A 19,353-nucleotide genomic window follows, 5' to 3' on the forward strand; every position below is an offset into this window, starting at 1 on the left:
TACAGCACTGGGTGTGGATTTAAACCAGCCACTTCAAATATCAGAGACATTGATTTTTCTCTTCCCCACCTTCTATTTCAAAAACAAGATTATGGAAAGCCTAAATAACCAGTTCTGATCAACCAATATTAGATGAAGAAGGTTCAATTAAACTTAAAAGCTTTAGCTATGGAATGATTAATTTGGCTGATCTATTCGAAGTAAAAAGCACCATTCTTATGACCAGCTAATAATACTTGTGTATACTCTACCTCACTACAGTAGTAATAAAACAATGTTCTCCCCACTTAGTCTGTCTAGGCCTTCATTTAATGGGTCAGGAAGAATGTTGCTAGAGCAGTAAGTAATGAACTGTAAATGCACCAACTCCCAGATGTGGCGAGACTGTTGAGAAAACAGAGAGCCATAGGATTAGTGTCCTTAGTAACATGATACACCTCCAGCGGCTACATCCTTATGCAAAGTTTGTTTCAAAAATATTTTGCAGCATACTCCATTATCCCCCGGTTTCTAAAGAGAAAGTTACAAATAATCTATAATTTGGTTTAGGAAGCTTGAGGTTTTTATTTAATTTAAGGCAATTAGCTATTTGTTGTGAGGACTAAAAATATACACATATAAACTAAATCAGAAAATATTAGAGCATTTCATGCATATTATTCTAGAAAAAGCTGTTTCTTCTCCACCGCAGGAAAAAGTACATGCAAATATGAGTAACCAATAATTGCAATGAAACACTCCCATGAAAGATGAAAGTTCATTTCCCCCACAAAGAATGAATAAAGTAGTTAAAATACTACTTCACATAAATCCTACACTGCAGAATTTTGAAAGAGCTTGTATTTAAAAATAGCTTTATAGCTATTCTAACAACTAATTGATAATTTTATAGTCAAATTAGAAACTGATCTTACTGATTAACTGAAGTAATAGCCCTATTTGAAAAATGTGTTTCTTAATGGACATTAAAAACCAACCGAACAATATTTGGAAAATATTATTTCTCTGGTAGCAGAAATATGTAACAGCTTATACAACTGCTTTCTGTTATGAAAGAAATCTAAAAGCATGAATTTTTACATAACATTCAATTCGTGTCCAGTTTCCTAATTATAAAAAGCTCCCCCCTCCCAAAAAAAAAGAAAAAAAAAAAGAAAAAAGAAAAAAAAGAAAAAAAGAAAAAAAAAGGGCCAAAAGAACTAGTGTACTTCCGGACATGTTCCTGCATTTTCTTCCATGAGAAAGCCTTATTCTGTCAGTCCTGCTCTTTCACAAGATGTCCATGAGGTAAAGAGAACTACCCAAGCCTTAGTGGGGAGGAGAGTATTAGATCAGAGAACAGAGAGTATTAGATCAGAACTATTCTGACAGAGTGAGCGTCATGACAGGTCACTCTCTTGTCTCTGCTTCAGCTCTGATATACGCGCTCAGCCCCTGCCAACACCCCCCCAATCCCCGCCCCGCCATCTCTGTGTGAGCCTTGGAACACAATGGTGTTGGGATACCCACCCTGCAAATACTCTTGGTTAAGTCGGGATACAAATATTAGGCTAACAGTGAAAATATAAAACCTCAAGGCTTCAGATTGCATATGAAGGTCCAAGTGTGTGTGCATCTTGCAAACTCAGTCTGTGGATAACAAGGCAGGAATGTGGGCTTCTGAAGCTAGGGCCGCTGCCTGTTCTGAGCATGTGCTTCCGTTATTATGCCCCTAGACAATCTTTTGCTGAAACACTCATGATCTAGCAAATACAGCTCTCCCACTTCTGCTCACTGAAGCTGCTCCTGAAGCTCTCTCCTAACCCCTTATGGTTTTGTTTTGTTGTTGTTGTTGTTTTAAATCAACCTCTGAGGCTTTCTGTTGGGAAGACAGTAATGTCAAGATTCTATGGCTACTACATCTGGTCCCAGTATGGCCTCTTATATCCCTGCCCATGAAGGCTGTGCAGCTCAGGCCTTTCACATGCATGTTACTAATACCCAAGCATGGTATAGATCTGTGTCGCCATACGGAGGAACTATGGGCCAGATGTGGCTAGTCCAAATTGAGACAGGCTAGAAACATCTACATAGTGGAGCATGAAGACTTGTATGAAAGAGATGCATGTAAAACCTCATATTAATAATTTTATATGGCTTATAAATTATTTTAGAAGAATTGGGTCAAATAAACTACATTTTTAAAGTAAATAATACCTGTTCCTCTTCCTTTTTCATGTGGCTACTAGGAAGTTCAGAATTACATGTGCCCTACATTATATGTCTATTGGGAAGTGCTGGGAGAGATACTTGTTCACTTCATGCCAACATCTAAGGGAGACCTGTAGGTGAGTCCCCTGCTCTCAGAGGCCTTGCCACAAGCAGTTACAACCCAGAGTAGCCATCACAAAGCATGCAAGAGCCGGAGGAGCAACAAGCACAGCTCGCATGTCATCTGTGCTAGGCACTCCACACCCATCGTCATGCCAAGCAACAGATATTGGGCTTATCACTGGGAGAGCTGGTACTGGCAGGGGTGATTTGCCTGGGGTCCCAGAGCTGGGAGGAAACAAGTCAATCTCATCCCAAAACTCAGTCACTCCCAGCATGCTGCATCTCCCTGGATGTTCTTCTGAATGTAGGAACCTGTCTGGTAGGAGTGGGCACCACCACACCTGAGCTGCAGTGTGAAGGGCCAAGGCCAGGGAGAAGCACTGGGGTTGGGGGAAACCCTTCCAGGTGGGCTGCAGCCTTGGGGGAGGGGCAGGAGTTGGGGAGCTGTGAGGCTTGGGCTGGCCTAGAAGGGAAGGACAGGGGCTGCAGACATGAACAGCAAAGTGGAGAGGTGTAGAAGGGAGGGACAGGTTTGATCCCAGGGGTGATGGGGGTGCTCATGGACCAGGAGGGGGAGAGCCTATGTTGCAGGAAGGAGTTTAGGGGGAATGTGATGAGGATGAGACGGGAAGGCAAAGAGGAAGGGTGAATGCTTGTGCTGACAGTGTGGAGCCTGATGCAAGGTGAGGGTAGCCTGCAAGCTGAGCCCCAGCTTGGCATCTGTGTGAGGATCTGGAACTGTAACGGGAAGGAGGAAATCGAGGGGTAGCAGGAAGAGATCACTACAGTGAAAAACGCCTACCATTTGTGGCTTCAGGCAAATCACTCAAGCTTTCCACCAGGACTGGAATGCTGTGAACAAATTATGAAACAAATGGAACTGAAATAATGGGAAAGCAATTATTATGAGAGTGAACAGAAGTACTGTCTTTAATCATAGAAAAGTCTTTCCTTCTCTGGCCAAATGCTGAGGACACAACACTCCTGGTGGTGTCTAATCACTCCCAGGCTTCCCCCGATGCTCCCATCTCAGCAGAGGTTGGTTGAAGTGTGTGCAGTGACTCCTGGTGGAACATGCCGTCATGGATTCTCATGGCTTCCTTCTTCCTGCCCCGCTGCCAGGCTAGGCTGCTTGCTGTCCTCCCTGCAGGCTGGCACAGCTGCCACGAGGGCTGGGTCCCACAGAGAGGCCTGGCCTTGGTCGCCTGCGTGTTCCCTGCGGTTCCCCGCACACAGCTACGGCATACTCCCTGTCAGGCACGGACAAGTTCCCTTGGGCCCAGCTCTGAGCATAGTGGTCACCACATCTGGTCTCAGCAGCAGCAGTGAGAAGGCGCTTAGGTGATGCGGAAGGAGTCTTCCCTGGAGGGGGCAGTGGGGAGCCATGGCCTGGGCTAGCTGCAGAGGCTGCACACAGTGGGGCTCTAGCCTACATATTTAATTTGAAGGAGATTGCTCCTGCTGTTTTAAGTTTTCCCCTGCTGAAGGGCACGAGGGATAGATCTTTAGAATCTTTAAAGAACAGAAGGGTTAGACTGCGTTTCTGTGATTTTTCAGGTACAAAGGTGTATCACAGCATCTTTTAAAAGATCTGTCAATTTCTAGAGATCCGTTTATAGACTCACATTTACATTTTAACATACTCTTCTTTTATTTCAGGTTATTTTGCAACTTCATGGGTGGGTTGAGAGGATTAACTACATAATGTAAGTATGGAGTCCTCCAGACCCTAGAAAGGCATTTCTGCTGAAAATAAATCAGCAATTCAGAACTGCTGACTGTAAGGGATATAAACGCCCGTAAGGGATGTACAAGATGGCTCTTTCATTCGGGGGAGTTTGTAAAAGCTAATGGGGTCACACACGGGCAAATACTCCCAAGAGAATCACAGTGATGCCAAGGTGGCAGGGAGGGCAGCGACCTGGCCACCCTGATTGTTCTTCAGGTTACTTCAGCCTCTGGCACAGAATTAGGTCATTTACTGTCCTAGAGATGTGCCTGAGAAAAGGTCACTGAAGTTATGTGTTCCATAGCTAACTTTGAAGGGTTCCAGGAATGTGCTTCTTCGTGGGTACGGAATCGCTGACCTAGCTGTCTGGTGCCAGCAGAAGCCTAGAGGCAAATGTACCTCCAGTACTAAGCCATGAGAAGTTCTACAGACTCAGAAACTGTGAAGTACTCGAGAGACCTGGGCTGGCGGCTCTTGGGTATCTTCTTTTTAGATTTTTGTCATATGCCTTCATCCTTCTCAGATATACTGACGGTCTGATCTCCCGAGGGAGTGTGTCACTGTGGGGCCTTTCTTGTACTTAGAAATTCTGTTTTGAGCAACAGCTGACCACCTGGGGTCTGTAAGTATTTTTTTTTTTTAAAGATTTTATTTATTTATTTGACAGAGAGAGATGACAAGTACACAGAGAGGCAGGCAGAGAGAGAGGGAAGCAGGCTCCCTGCTGAGCAGAGAGCCCGATTCGGGACTCGATCCCAGGACCCTGAGATCATGACCTGAGCCGAAGTCAGCGGCTTAACCCACTGAGCCACCCAGGCGCCCCCACCTGGGGTCTATAGGGACCTCGAGACCCCCCACTTGACTGCCTCATTTTCCTTGGCATTTAGAAGCCTACACATAAAATAGAAGGTCATATTCTACTTACAAGGTTGAATCATTTCATACTTAAATCTGTCATACTATAAATCTTGAAATACTCACAAGACTAAATCACATTTCATGTTTTCTAAGCAACCTGACACTTTCTGATTATACCTACTGGTTTGATGTGACCGTGCTAGTGGCCAAATTCAAACACATTTCTCTACATTCTCGGGCGAAATTCAGAAAGTAAAAGGTGTTTTTTCTTTCCTTTTTGGTGGTAATTTGAAAGAGTTAAGGGAGATGACACTTGAAAATGGGCTGGCACACCCCCAGATTCTGCCCCTGCTCAGCACTTTTCAGTGGCCCAGGGAAGGGACAGGGAGGAGGCAGAGGAAGAGGCAGGGAAGGACGTGCTCCGGCCTACATGTCAAGAACCCAGCCACGACTCAATCATTCTGGACCCCAGTTTCTCATCTGCAATATAGGGGGGAAGAATAGAAGATTTTTTAAAGACCCTTTCCAGTTCAAAGTTTTGTGACTCTGCATTAGAAGTTGTCCCATTTATAAGACACCATTTTGTCTTGTTACCAATTAAACTTCTTTGTCATTTTATTTCTTATTACCAATTTTTATGGTCTGAAATGTTCAGTAAATAAGAAAGCACAGAATTCTGTTTTTCCTGTTTTATAAAGTGGGGCAAGTAGTTAAGGATCCCACTGACGTTGGCTGGGAATTGGGAAGAGGTATAGCTAGATTTCTGGAAATTCCCCATGTAACTAACACCTGATGGCTCTAGTGGTCCACGAAAAGCAAGAGAGAAATAGGCTAACTCCTCTCTGGACCAAAGAAGAAATGACTTTTTTGAAGGCATAATAATTAGACCAAGGGGACATGTTTAGTAAATTATTTCATCCCGTAATGGCACTTAACAGTCCAAATGGCTGAATGCATGTCCACTAAGCTCCTGCTCTTTATAGAACATCCTACTGTTTGCTCAACTTTAGACTGGCCCATCTACCCTTCCTTAGTGCAGGGCTATCATTTTCCTCTTAATTTATTACCTAATTAGAAACATGGTGCTAATGATCGGTGAGGGAGTAAACCTAATTTCATGTTCTGCATAGTGTCTGAAATCCACGGCTAGCATCCAAAAATTTTTAAATAAACAGTGTGGAAATATTTTACTTAGCCATATGGATGAATAATCACTTGCTAAATTGGAAAGAATGTGAATATAGCAGTCATTTAAACAAACTCAAATATTATTCAAGAACAAAGGCTACTTTTTGATATTTAACACTAGTGTTAATAGGGATAATAGAAGTGTAGTAGTTTTAGGACATCTGGTATGTTAAAACGTAGGCCTCTGGATTCTGTGCACTATCAGTTTTGATAGCTTCTAAAAAATGATGCTTTCAGGATGCTCAATAACTCGAAACTCATATTTCCTGGCTTAGAAACACTATTTAATTATCTTGAGCAAATGAGTTCCACATATCTTTCCTAGTGACAAGATGTTCCCACTTTCCACCCATAGTGTGTGGCCTAGAAGACATTCATTTTATAACCCGACTGGGAACAACCATACTTCATGTAGCTTTCAAGTTTAAGCACAATAAAGGCAAAAAGTGTCTTTGTGATTATATATGTATTAAAAAAACCCCAAACCAAAAGACCCACTCCAAGCACCCATATAAATTAGCAATTACTAAAAAAAAGCTCATCAGGTTTCAGCCTGGAAAATGTTCAACACAATTAAGAAAACACAAGAATCCTGTTACATTATTAGAGGACCATTTTAATTAACAATGACAGCCCTACTGTCTTGAGAAAATACACCTTGGCAAAAGCATTTTTCCTTGCAATAAAGATGTGGTCCAAAATGCAGGTGCTGGGCATTTATTATATTCCAAGCAAAGGAGAGGCATCTTTTTAAAACAACAGCTAAAATTTTTTATTTATGTACATTAAAATGCCAAACTGAAACAAAGGGGACCAGAAAAAATATGTCTTTGGATTAATAACTAGGTGGAATTACTTACTACTAAGAATAAAATAATTTCAAAGGGGATAGTATTTTTTTTCAGAAAACACAGTATTTTGAACATATAGCAGTTCATTGTGCTTTAACAATGCACGATCTTAAACTGACTATAATCCCCACTAAGGAACTCCTACACCACACCTGCAAAGGGCAAGCATTGTGCAAGGCTGGCCAGGGCCAGAGTGATTTGTGGAAACACTGCAAAACATTGAAGTTTGGAAGAATAACGTTCTGTTTTCAAAGAGGATTTCACAGGAGATGGGCAGCTCATATGGCCTGCCGAGTGATGTGGTCACATAGCACCCAACTGCCCATGTTTGGAGCAGACATGTTTTAATGAGAATGGTCTGGAGTGGGACACACTCTCCAGGTTAGGAGAGATCTGGGATGCTGGATTTAGGGCCTACTGGTCTTCTCTGCTAGGGCTGTTCCTAGCTCAAATGAGCTCCTGAGGGCCTATCTTTCTTGCCTTCTCAAGCCATACTTAATGTCTTCTTGTTGCTCTTAGGATAACATGCCACTCAGTCTTAACCCCACAGAGCCATGGGTTCTCTGTCCCTGTGGGCCCAAGCACATCATGGGTGGCTACTTTACTTGGAAGCTGTACAAGGGATACATGCATTGGATAGCTGAAGGGACAGAATTTATTTTGAGGTCCCCTCCAATCCTGTGATTCTATGGTTCAAAGATGGCTTAGGAGTATTTCAGTTGAGGAAAGAGTTAGTGAAAGAGTGCAAGGGTGTCTTGATATTGTCATGCTTTCAAACACTTCAGGGACTACTTATTTTTTAAAAAATTGCTGAACAGCATTTAAAGATGGTACCACTAAATTCTGGAACTGGAAAATATGAACATATAATTTTTCTTGTCTTCATAAATCTTGGTCTATAAATACATGCACGCATGCAACAGACACACACATAACCAGCTAGATTTATATTATGACTTTGTAGTTTCATATTAGCTGGATAATGTTTATATACAAATCAAACTCAGGCTGATATTTAGCATTTTGGAGCTGGAGATTCACTTCTGAAGTCCTCTGGTCCAACTCCTTTATATAAGTCAACTGAGTCAAGTGTTCACAAACTGACCACTCCCATTCCAAAGCAAAGACAACTTCTGAAGAGAATCTTTTGTAAGCAATCAGCTCTTCTATCAGTATAAATTATGAGGAGTAAAAGTACAGAGTTTAAAGGCAATTCCCAATTTTCCCTCTCCTACAAGTATGGACAAAAAATATTTCTTAAAGCCTAAAGCCAACTGGCAGTTGTTTAAAAAAAAAAAAAAATCAGAGGTTGTTGCTAGTTTTACATTGAAAGCAATATAATCTACTGGCGAAATAGACCTTTTTGAATTAATAAACACTCATATCCTCCTTTCAAGGCTAGGGCCCATGTATGAAAACATCTTGTGTTCTCAGCAGCTAATACTACACCCACACAGAAATAGTGGAACATGGAGGGAAGCCTAAAGTAGCACTTAGAGCTGGAGTACGCGCCAGGTGAATTAGTACCTAAAAGCTCTTAGTAGTAAAGTCTGGCTCTCTACTTCAAATAAATCGGATTTACTCTCAAATGAAAAAGAAATCACCAAACTTTCATGTACTTGCTTCTTGTTTATCACTAAATCCTACAAATTCCTTGAGCTTGGCTCAGGACAGGTACTGTAACCATTTCACCCAAGGATAAAGCCTGAGAAACAAAAATCCAGCAAAGACTTATTCCTCCTGTGACAAATTATGACAGAAGAGAAAAAACCCTGTATATTTATCATGACTAGTTAATCAAAAGAGAACCAAATCTGAGTAGAAGCTGTGCTTTGAACATCAGGATATCCGCGGATCACCACTGATCTTGCAGGGAGCCCACACAGGTCAGTCTGCCGGCTCACTGGCTGCCCAGGTATTACAGGGAGAAAGTATCTAGACAATTCCCAGGAAGGTAGCAGTGATGGAGAAGAAAGCACTCATATGCTTCAAACATGCCGTCTCCTCTAAACCTCCCTAACAGAGAACTTAATGCTAATTTTGGGGCAGAATCACAGTGATTGTATTGACTTCTAGAATGGTTATATCTATATTCTTCCTTTTCCCTTAGTTCTATTTAGTTTGTCTTAATTTTCATTTTATACACATATACATTTAAGTATAAATAATTTATTTCTTGGTGTGAGAGGGTTTGATGCATCCAAAACATTTGAAAAAGGAAACATACCAATAAATCAATATGCAATTTAGATGTGTTGAAACAGTAATATTCAAACTACATTAAGGCAGGCAGTTCATTCCAGAGTTTAGGATTATACATAAAGTGTATTCTACTTTTATTATGTAAATTCCATACCAATATTATTTGGAGTACAGGGTACTATATTTTGAACATTACAATACCTTGTAAGAAAGGTGATTTCCTTTAAATATTAGATTCATGATGGTTTGCTACCTTCCAAGTGTTACTGAGTTACATCTGACAGAACCTACAGCTCTAACTTCATAGTGGAAGCAAGTGGAGAATGGGATTCATTTTTTAAAAAAACGTTCTTAGAAAATTTTAAATTAAGTATCTCGAGCATGAACGATAGCATAGCAAATATAAAACACCCAGGTAACTACTATCTAGTTTTGTTAAATAATATTTTGTCTTATTTGTTTCAGGTTTTTCCTTTTAAAGAAACAGAGCTGGATGATACCCCTCAACCCCATTTTTCTCTACCTGCAACCCCTAGAGGCAGCTACTATCCTTAACCTAGCTTCTGTCCTTCCAATGAAAAATTTTAACTGTAATGCACGTGTATATACCAAAAATTAACGTATAGACTCAACCTGCATATTAGAGACTTTACACCAATAGTATTATGCTGTGTATATCATTCTGCCAGTGTTTCTGGGTGTTTATCTATGTTGCCACAGATAGCTCGAATGCATGTTTTAACCCTTGTCTGTAGTTTTGCTGTGAATGCGCTGCTCTTTATTGAGCAATTTTCCTATCAGTGAATACTCAGCATTTCCCCCTAACTCTCTATTATAGATAATGCTGCCATTAATTTGCCTTGCTGTACAACTGTTCTTTCGTCTGGACCTCAAGAACCTTTGAGTCCAGCTGACAGTGCTGCAACACTCCAGTCTCTTAAGACAAAGCTTCACTCACTTCCTCCTGTTCTCTCATTCCCCACACTGGACCACCATGCCCTCACGGTGAGGGCACTGTTCCCTCTTCAACTGGCCCCTCTCACTGTTCCCTCTTCAACTGGCCACCCCTTCTTTCTATCACCAATGCAGTTCAAGGATTACCTCCAGGCTACAGGACTCCCAGACGTCAGGTGCATCTACTTCAAATCAATCCCGCACCATGGGTCTGCTGGAAGAATGCACTTAAAGGCCCCAACCGGCCATGCCATGCCCTATAATCACCTCCAATCATCTCCTACTGAGAATCCCCAACTCCCTCCCAGTGCTACCATAGTTGTCTAGACGGTTTGCAACATTTCCTCCAGGACAAGATCACATTGTTCACCCACCTGTAACAAGCTCCCTTACTTCTGCATCAATAGATTTTCTCAACAGTCGCAACAAAGCAGGTATCCCACCAACATTCTTCATTGCTATTTTATTTTCATCTGTAGACTTGCCAAAAACAAGGTTTCGGAGGGCACCACAAGCATTCTTCTGAACTTCCAAAACTCTGTGGTCCAAAAGGTCAACCAGATGCTTGATTCCCCCTAACTTACACACCTAGAATGAAAAATATTAGGTACCAGGCCTAAGTGACATATGATTAATCAGTGATCAAACAAAGTCTGTTATGGAAGGATTACAGGAAATGGACAACTCCAGATCATTTCAAAAGGCTGCTTTTCATTCTAAGTAACACATCTTTTATAAACATTAAGGACACTCTCCAAGATGGAGCTGTTTTTCTGGGTTTGGCTTAAAAAAAGGAAGGGAGAAATAGGTGTAGCTAGCACAATCTTACTCCAACCTCCTAAACACACGGAGGGATTATGCATATACTTCTGAGGGCAATGAGCAATACACAAACATAACAAAGCTGTTGAGTGGAACTGAGGTAACATATAGGAAAGGATTTTTTTTTTTTAAGATTTTATTTATTTATTTGTAAGAGAGAGAGAGTGAGAGCGAGCACAGGCAGACAGAGTGGAAGGCAGAGTCAGAGGGAGAAGCAGGCTCCCTGCGGAGCAAGGAGCCCGATGTGGGACTCGATCCCAGGACACTGGGATCATGACCTGAGCCGAAGGCAGCTGCTTAACCAACTGAGCCACCCAGGCGTCCCTAGGAAAGGATTTTTGACTGAAGTCTCTTGGTTTACACAACTGTTTCTCTAGACTACTCTCTCTAATCTTTCATTTTGTCAATTAGTACATTACATAAATATTTCTGGGCTCTATTTCCTTTATCCACCTTTAGCTCAGTAACTGGCATGTTGTTTTACACAGTAGGTTGCTGAAAAACACTTAGGTTCCATATGCCAGTGCAGGGGGAAAATGCTAAGATGTTGAAAGAATCTGTATGTCATAGGACACTAGTTGATAACCAATGACTCACTGTATTTCTATAAATGCCAAAAAACTTTAAAATCTCAAATAAAATATGCACATAGGGTCAGTATTAGTAATGGTTATAAATTCTCTGTAATGACTTAATTGTATGTTGGAACAGATCTTGACCAGAACCTCGTCAAGTACATAAGCTCACTAGTTTCATACATAATTTTCATTTAGTAGAAACTACTCTAAAAATGCAGGTTAAGTTGATTTTTGCTTTATGTTTTATAAATAAGCTAATGGTGGACACACGATTTGAAAATGATAACAGCACTCCAAGAGTATAGTATACTCATCCTGGTTTCTCCTGAGAAATACTGCAGTGCATGGCTAAGAAGTAACAGGGTAGCTGATACCAAAATATCCCTTTGAAAGGGCCTCGGAACTGCATCTGGTAATTTCTAAAGCACACAAGCATGGGACTGCTCCACGGAAGGGGGGCCTGCCTGGCGCTGGGGGCTGTACCTCCATTTTCACTTTGTTGTCGCCGAAGCACAGGTGCTGCAGGTAGGCGGCCGCGTTCGCCTGCACTGACGGGAACTGATGCTGCAGCATGTGGATGACTTCGGGCAACTCGGGGTCACGCCACGCAAACTCCCTGTGCGAGAAAAACAAGGCTTCAAAAAAGGAAGGACCATGCCTTAACGAGGCACTCGAGGAAGCACTTGTCAGGAGAAAAAAGCTTGGCTGAGGCCAGAACTGGAAGTTACAGGACTCCTAAAATAGGAGAAGTATAAGTAACCCCCCGATCAACATGTGCAGAGGCCCAGATGCTTCTGATCTTAAAGAAATCACGATAAACGGATGCGCAGAAAGAGATTCAAGAGAACAAAGGAAGTTCTTAATATGAAAAACTTCTCCATTCTCCTTTTCCTCTGCGATTCTAATTTTATGCCTTTCTTCCTGTGTCAGAAATTTGCTGGTGCAAGGCTCAGGCGAACAGGAGCATTTTAGTCAGGTGAGAAGTCATGCCTGAGCAGAGAGAGAAAGGCTGGCGGGAACAGGGCAGATCTGGTGTCAGCCTGGAATCTGCAAATAACTGCACCCAAGGGTTTTTATTTATTATTATTTTTTTTAAAGACTTTTGATTTTGTTTATTTGACGGAGAGAGAGAGAGATCACAAGTAGTCAGAGAGGCAGGCAGTGGGGAGACGGGAAGCAGGCTCCCTGCTGAGCAGAGAGCCCGATGCAGGACTCGATCCCAGGACCCTAAGATCAGGACCTGAGCCGAAGGCAGAGGCTTAACCCACTGAGCCACCCAGGCGCCCCGCACCCGAGGGTTCTTTAGAAACTTAGAATTTATGGTTGCTCTTGATTATAAGATAGAAACATAGAAAATTATTTAAAAAATTTAATCAATAATTCTATACCCAGAAAAAAAATACCGTTAACATTTCCTCCTGGTCTTTTTTTTTTTTTTCCTTTCTATCATATGTGCAAATGTGCATATGGGTCTACAGAACTTTTTTCAATAATTAATTTCTGAATAACTGAATTATTTTTATTGAAATATTTAATTGAAATAATTTTTGAATTGAGAATTTCAATAATTTTAAATTAATTAATTTTCAATAATTTTTCAATAATTAAATAGCACTTAGTTCATGAGTACTTATTCTGGGCACTTTATGTGTATTAATTCATAGATTCTTATTGTAACCACTTAGATATGGAGGTTGGGACAGAGAGGCTAAGTAACTTGTCTTAAGTAACTCAGCTTGTCAACAGTAGAGCAATCTGCTTTCAGAGTTTGTGTTAGCAACCCCTATGCTATCCCAACTTCTTGTATAATGAGTATACAATCATACTAAGCTCATATACTCTTACACTCTGCCTTTTCAGGTAACATCACATTGTTAGAATTTTCCGATGTCAACGGACTGGCTCACTGTTTGGGATCCTTGTTAAATACGAATATATGCTTATATCATATGAAGACCAACTTCTTAGAAATGGTTCACAAAACAACAAATTTGCAGCCTTTGACTACAGAATGAACTATTACCAAAAAATGGATGCTGAATAAACGTTAAACCTTTAAATTAGCAACCTAGTGATACTTCTATTGTGCAGTTTATAAAGGACTAGAGTCTTCTTAGTCTGGGAAGGCTCCATGCATTCACTTGCTTGTCCACTGCAAAGGGGTAATCTACCCCTGCACAAACAGACATACCCATTCAAATGAACAGTGCATCCTTTCTATGTTGCAGGTGCCATAGCAGGCGCTAGAAAGATACAAGCATTTGTTTCATATAGAGTGCCCAACGAAAAAGTTTAGTCTTGATTATTTATTGATGGTATTATTTATTAATGGCATAAACTTTATATGCATTACCTCATTTACCTTGACTTGCCCCATGAGGTAGGCACTATAAATAACATTTAATAGAGACAAGGAACTGGGATTAGTAATTAAATGACCGGAGTGTGTGAAACCCAGGTAGTCCATATGTTTCCCCTTCACATAAGGAACAGAAGGCAGAGGTTTTGAGGCAGAAGAGTGAGACAAGGCAACATTTATAAGGTCACATTTAGAAGGAAGATAACTCTGGTGGCCAAGTAGAGAATGTAATAGAATCAGAAAATACTGGTGACAAGAAGACTATCCACTATTTGCTCAAAACAAAATAGAGCCATCCTTGACTTCTCTCTTTCCTAAATCCTTCTTATCCAACCTATCAGCAAGCTTTGTTGACTATCTCTGTAATATTTCATATAAACCCAACCCACCCATTCTCTCCATCTTGTCTGGCCCATCTAACCATCTTCTATATGCTCTCTCTGCTTCAAACAACAACCCCCCTACCCATCTACTCTTTGCACAGCAGCCAAATAATTTTCATAAAAGTGAAGCCAAGGGTGAAATGGAGATTTCTGGTTTGGGGGACAGACTGGGTGAGAATATCATTAATAAACAAGAAGAATAGCACAAATGCCAAGAGAGGCAGGCTAACACAGCAGAAAAAAACAAAGAATTTGGAGTTAGACTGCCCATGTTCAAGTTCCAGGTCTTTTATTTACTTTGTAATTTTAAAAACTACTCAATTATTTGGAGTATTACTTTCCTTACCTGTGTAACAGGAACAATAAAACTATCATCTCTACCTCCCTCTTAGGTTGGCTGTGATGATTAAATTGTGATGATGTATATTAAAATATTTTATATACTTTGAAATAATATTGATGGGTGTTTTATTAATATTCATCAGCCCTTAAAAAGGAACTATTCTAAATAGGGTCATTTGCTATTATAAATAAATTCCCTTTTATGCACTGTTAACTATTTCTGGTCAAAATCTGTCTAAAGCCTATTATGTAAAACTATGCTGTAACTATTAACAGAGTGCAAGGAGTGTGACTTCATCTTTCCTTGATGACTCAGTCATTAAATGAATACACATTTTTTTCCTCGTTAAATGGCATAGACGTGGTCAAGATTTCCTGGTATCCTTGGGTAGTATGAGGGCCAGACAATACAAAAGGTGGGCTCCAGCTGGAGATGGGCAATTAGGCTTGGCTGACATCAATTCCAACCCTGGTTTTCAGCAGAAATTTACCCTGAAAAGACTGCTATCAATTCATGGGCTGGCTGGATGGCAGGCTTTGCATCATTAAAACCTAAGCCCAGCACGTGCGATAATGAGCACTGGGTATTATATGCAACTAATGAATTGTTGAACACTACAGCAAAAACTAATGATGTACTACTATATGCTGGCTAACTTAACATAAAAAAAATTAAAAAACAAAAAGACGACAAAAATACCCCACCTAAGACAAGACTTCTGTTTTCAGCCATGATAGAGTAACTGGTACTGCACTTTGCCCTTCCACTAAATGTAGGAAGGAACCGTTTTTTAGGTCCTGGAGAATGGGTAACACAAGAATTTTAATCCTTGAGAGAAGGGAATCGTCACAGTAGCCCCATATTCCCTGGCTTTCTGCTTGAGGGCATTTTTTTGAATCATAACGTAGGAAGTTGAGTTCATGAAATAAAGCAATGGACTTAATGAACTGATGGGGAGAGACTAGAATCTGGGGATACCAAAGTGGTTCTGATTTGTGGGGCAGGATACCGGGGAGGAGGGAACAATGCAGAGGAGATTCACTGGGCCTACAGGAGGGTTACTCACAAGTTTTTAGTTGAGTGCTGGACTGTACATGTCCATGATACACGTACAGGTTGGTGCAGTAGCTGTTGGAGGACAGAGATGAACTTATGCCATGTGATGTTGGACCTCCAGCCCAGTCAGAGAGCAAACCTCAGGGACCACTCCAGGATTTAGTCTCCACAAAGAACTATGCCACAGAGTAGAAAAATACACTAGGAGTAAAACAAACCTGAAACAGACCCATCCTAGAAGAACAAAACCAGTCTTGACAGGATCAAAAGCATCTGTCAGTAATATACTTATCTGCTGCAACCAAACTCAGAGCCCTAATAGGAGACAACAGAATCCAGAGGCCCTAAAATGTTATCATGCACCAATAATTAGCATATGATTTAAAACTGCTCCACATAAAAGGAAAATAGGAGGGGCACCTGGGTGGCTCAGTGGGTTAAAGCCTCTGCCTTCGGCTCGGGTCGTGATCCCAGGGTCCTGGGATCCAGCCCAGCATCAGGCTGTTTGCCTGGCAGGGAGCCTGCTTCCTCCTCTCTCTGCCTGTCTCACTGCCTACTTGTGATCTCTCTCTGTCAAATAAATAAATAAAATCTTAAAAAAAAAAAGGAAAGTAGGAAAATATAACCCACAAAAATGTAAAAACAAAAGAAAACGAAACAGGGGCGCCTGGGTGGCTCAGTGGGTTAAAGCTTCTGCTTTCAGCTCAGGTCATGATCCCGGGGTCCTGGGATCGAGCCCCACATTGGGCTCTCCGCTCAGCGGAGAGCCTGATTCCTCCTCTCTCTCTCTGCCTGCCTCTCTGCCTACTTGTGATCTCTGTCTGTCAATAAATAAATAAAATCTTTAAAAAAAAAAAAAAAGACTGTTCAAAAGAAAACAAAACAACAACAAAACACCCAAATAATAGAAATAGACCCAGAGAAAACCCAGATGTTGGAATTATCAGAGGAGGACTCTAATGGTCGTTATAGATGTGCTCAAAAGAAAAAACAAACAAACAAACAAACCCAACAAAACAATACAACCCCCACCCCCAAAAAACAAAGGAAAACATCCATGTAGGGAATGAACAGATGAATGTCTTCTGACACATGGAAACTATAAAAAAACCCACCAAATTCAAATACCTGAAATAAAAAATTCACAACATGGGCTTAGCACAGATTGTGGAGACTATAGAAGACAGTAAATTATGAAGACAGATCAATAAAAAATACCAATATGAAGAATATAGAGAAAAAAGATTTTAAAATATAAACAGAGCCTTAGTAATCTATAGGATAATGTCAACTTATTCCAGGGGAGAATGATTTCAGGGCAAAAAAAGCAATAATGGTTAAAGATGTCCCAGTTTTGGTAAAAATCATCAACCAACATTCAAAAAAATCTCAGTGAAACCCAAGCAGGGTAAATGTAAAAAAAACCCCACAAACCCACATACCTAGGCCTGTCAGAGTAAAATTGCTGAAAGTCAAAGATAAAGAGAAAGACAGCCAATGAGTAGGTATATTACATAATAAGAATGATGATTTCTCATCAGAAACAATGGAGGTCGGAAGATAACGAATGACATTTTTTAAAGAACTGAAAGGGAAAACCCAAAGCTGTCAATCCTGAAATTTATACCTAGTAAAAATATCCTTTAAAAATGAATTAAATAAAAAACATTTTCAGATAGGGGCGCCTGGGTGGCTCTGTGGGTTAAAGCCTCTGCCTTTGGCTCAGGTCATGATCCCAGGGTCCTGGGATCAAGCCCTCCATTGGGCTCTCTCCTCTGCAGGGAGCCTGCTTCCTCCCCTCTCTCTCTCTGCCTGCCTCTCTGCCTACCTGTGATCTCTGTCTGTCAAATAAATAAATAAATAACATCTTAAAAAAAAAACAAAAACATTTTCAGATAAATTAAAGTTAAGAGAATTTGTTGTTGGCAGTCACAAAACACAAGGAAGGCTAAAGGAAGGGTTAGGTTGAAGGGAAATGGGTTGAGATGGAAACCGAATTTACAGTAAGAACATATAAGAAGATAACTATATGTGGTAAACATGAAGTGAATATCAAGATCACTGTTTCTTCTCTTAATTTCTTTAAAAGAGAATTGAATATTTACAGTAAAAATAATAAGGCTACAAGTTTTATTATGGACATAGATGTAAAATATTTGACAATATAAAGGTCAAAGGGACAGTGAATGGAATTATTTTCCACAGATCAGGCCCTGCTCAAAAGTAACCACCATGAATACTATTATTATTTATGTCACTATCACTTTCCATAGGAGGTATTTTGGTTACTCCTTCTAGATGTGTCACTTATACTACTAGTCAATTTTGCTTCTACACTAGACAACACAGATTTCCATTTATATAGAAAACATCAATAACTCCTTTAGTTTTATAAGAAATTTTCAGGATAATTATAATGCAGCATTAATGGTAAAGAACATGGGGTTAGAAATGACAAAAGATATTACTTCAAGTTTGCTATTTTCAAAACTAAAAATTAAAAGCTGTCATGAGCTTTTTATTTTGGTTTGAATATTTAAACTTCAGATTCACCTGGATTCTAGTTTCATCTAGAATAAACACAATTATTATAAAATAATCATTTATTCATCTTACCAAATGCATTATCAGTGAAGTTTCACATAATCAAAGCTAGCCCTAACAGTTTCATGCATTAGACTACAAAATTATCATACTATGAATAACTAAAGTATATTATCATAATCGAAATCCTTATTTATAGTGAATCAACTTGTATCAGAGGTCAAAACTAAAGTCTTCAGGGACACATATTAAACTCACAACTCTAATCACACTTCACTGTCTTTCTGGATAGCTATTCTTTTCTCTGCGGGTTCAGCAGAGGTATGGTCTAAATTGCGTATAATTTAATACACTTTTGGGAATTTTTGCATCTATTAGGGTGCCTCAGTATTTTGTCATTTTGAGGTTTTAAAAAATGAAATCATATAACGGTATTTTTATATACCAATTATATTGGAGGTACTATAAGACAAATCATTTAAAAACCCTTAAAATGGACTAGCAGAACCAAATGAATATATGAACTATAAAGAACTTTAGGAAAAAGAGTGAACAGTTTTAGTGAAGCAGTGGGCTTCCCATTCAACTCAAAAGTACTTTTATTTTGTTTTAATGAGTAAAATCTCACTCATGTATTTAATTCACATTCATTAGAATAAGTTGGTAGGTTGCTGAAAATGAATTGATAATTATAATAATTTTCCAGTAAAACAACAATTTGTAGGCAGAGTGAATGAAATCTTGCTAATATATGCCTTCATATAATACTCAAGCTGCTTAAAATTTAGCAATAATTCCACTCTTTCAGAAATTAAAATTCTCTTTAGATTCTAAATATCTTTTTTATTTCCTGAATATTTTAAATGGCTTTCATTACAGATGAGGCTATTTTTCAAAATCAATCAAGTACCAAATGACTTATACTTATCTTAATAAAACAGGCTTTCTACATGGCCAAATAAAATTAAAAGGAGGAAACATGTACCACTGGCCATTTTTTGCTTTTAAAATATAAGCATTTCTTGTCAACTATTTTCTCCTAAATGGCAGAAGGTAATAGTTAATAAAAACACAACACAGCATTGACTAGTACGATTCAAAATGTACGCAACACTGGTCTTTTCCAGTTTAAAACACCATACTTTTTTTCTGAAGCCCTCATCTAAAAAGTCA

General features: G+C 39.8%; 1 protein-coding gene across 9 annotated transcripts in view; it reads right to left on the bottom strand.

The window, feature by feature from the left end:
• The window catches only part of PKP4 (plakophilin 4), a 245,229-nt gene that overhangs the window by 28,697 nt on the left and 197,179 nt on the right, over window positions 1-19,353 (bottom strand). For all 9 annotated transcript variants that reach the window (XM_004743897.3, XM_004743898.3, XM_045066796.1 and 6 more), the window contains exons 10-11: window positions 11,979-12,111; window positions 10,470-10,683 (exon numbers count right to left, since the gene is read on the bottom strand). In XM_004743897.3, the coding sequence (XP_004743954.1) occupies window positions 10,470-10,683; window positions 11,979-12,111 (347 nt within the window). The remainder of the gene's footprint in view (window positions 1-10,469; window positions 10,684-11,978; window positions 12,112-19,353) is intronic.

This window comes from Mustela putorius, unplaced genomic scaffold (genome assembly GCF_011764305.1).
Source record: "Mustela putorius furo isolate JIRA1106 unplaced genomic scaffold, ASM1176430v1.1 tig00003869_pilon_pilon_pilon, whole genome shotgun sequence".
In the NCBI taxonomy this organism is placed as follows: domain Eukaryota; kingdom Metazoa; phylum Chordata; class Mammalia; order Carnivora; family Mustelidae; genus Mustela; species Mustela putorius.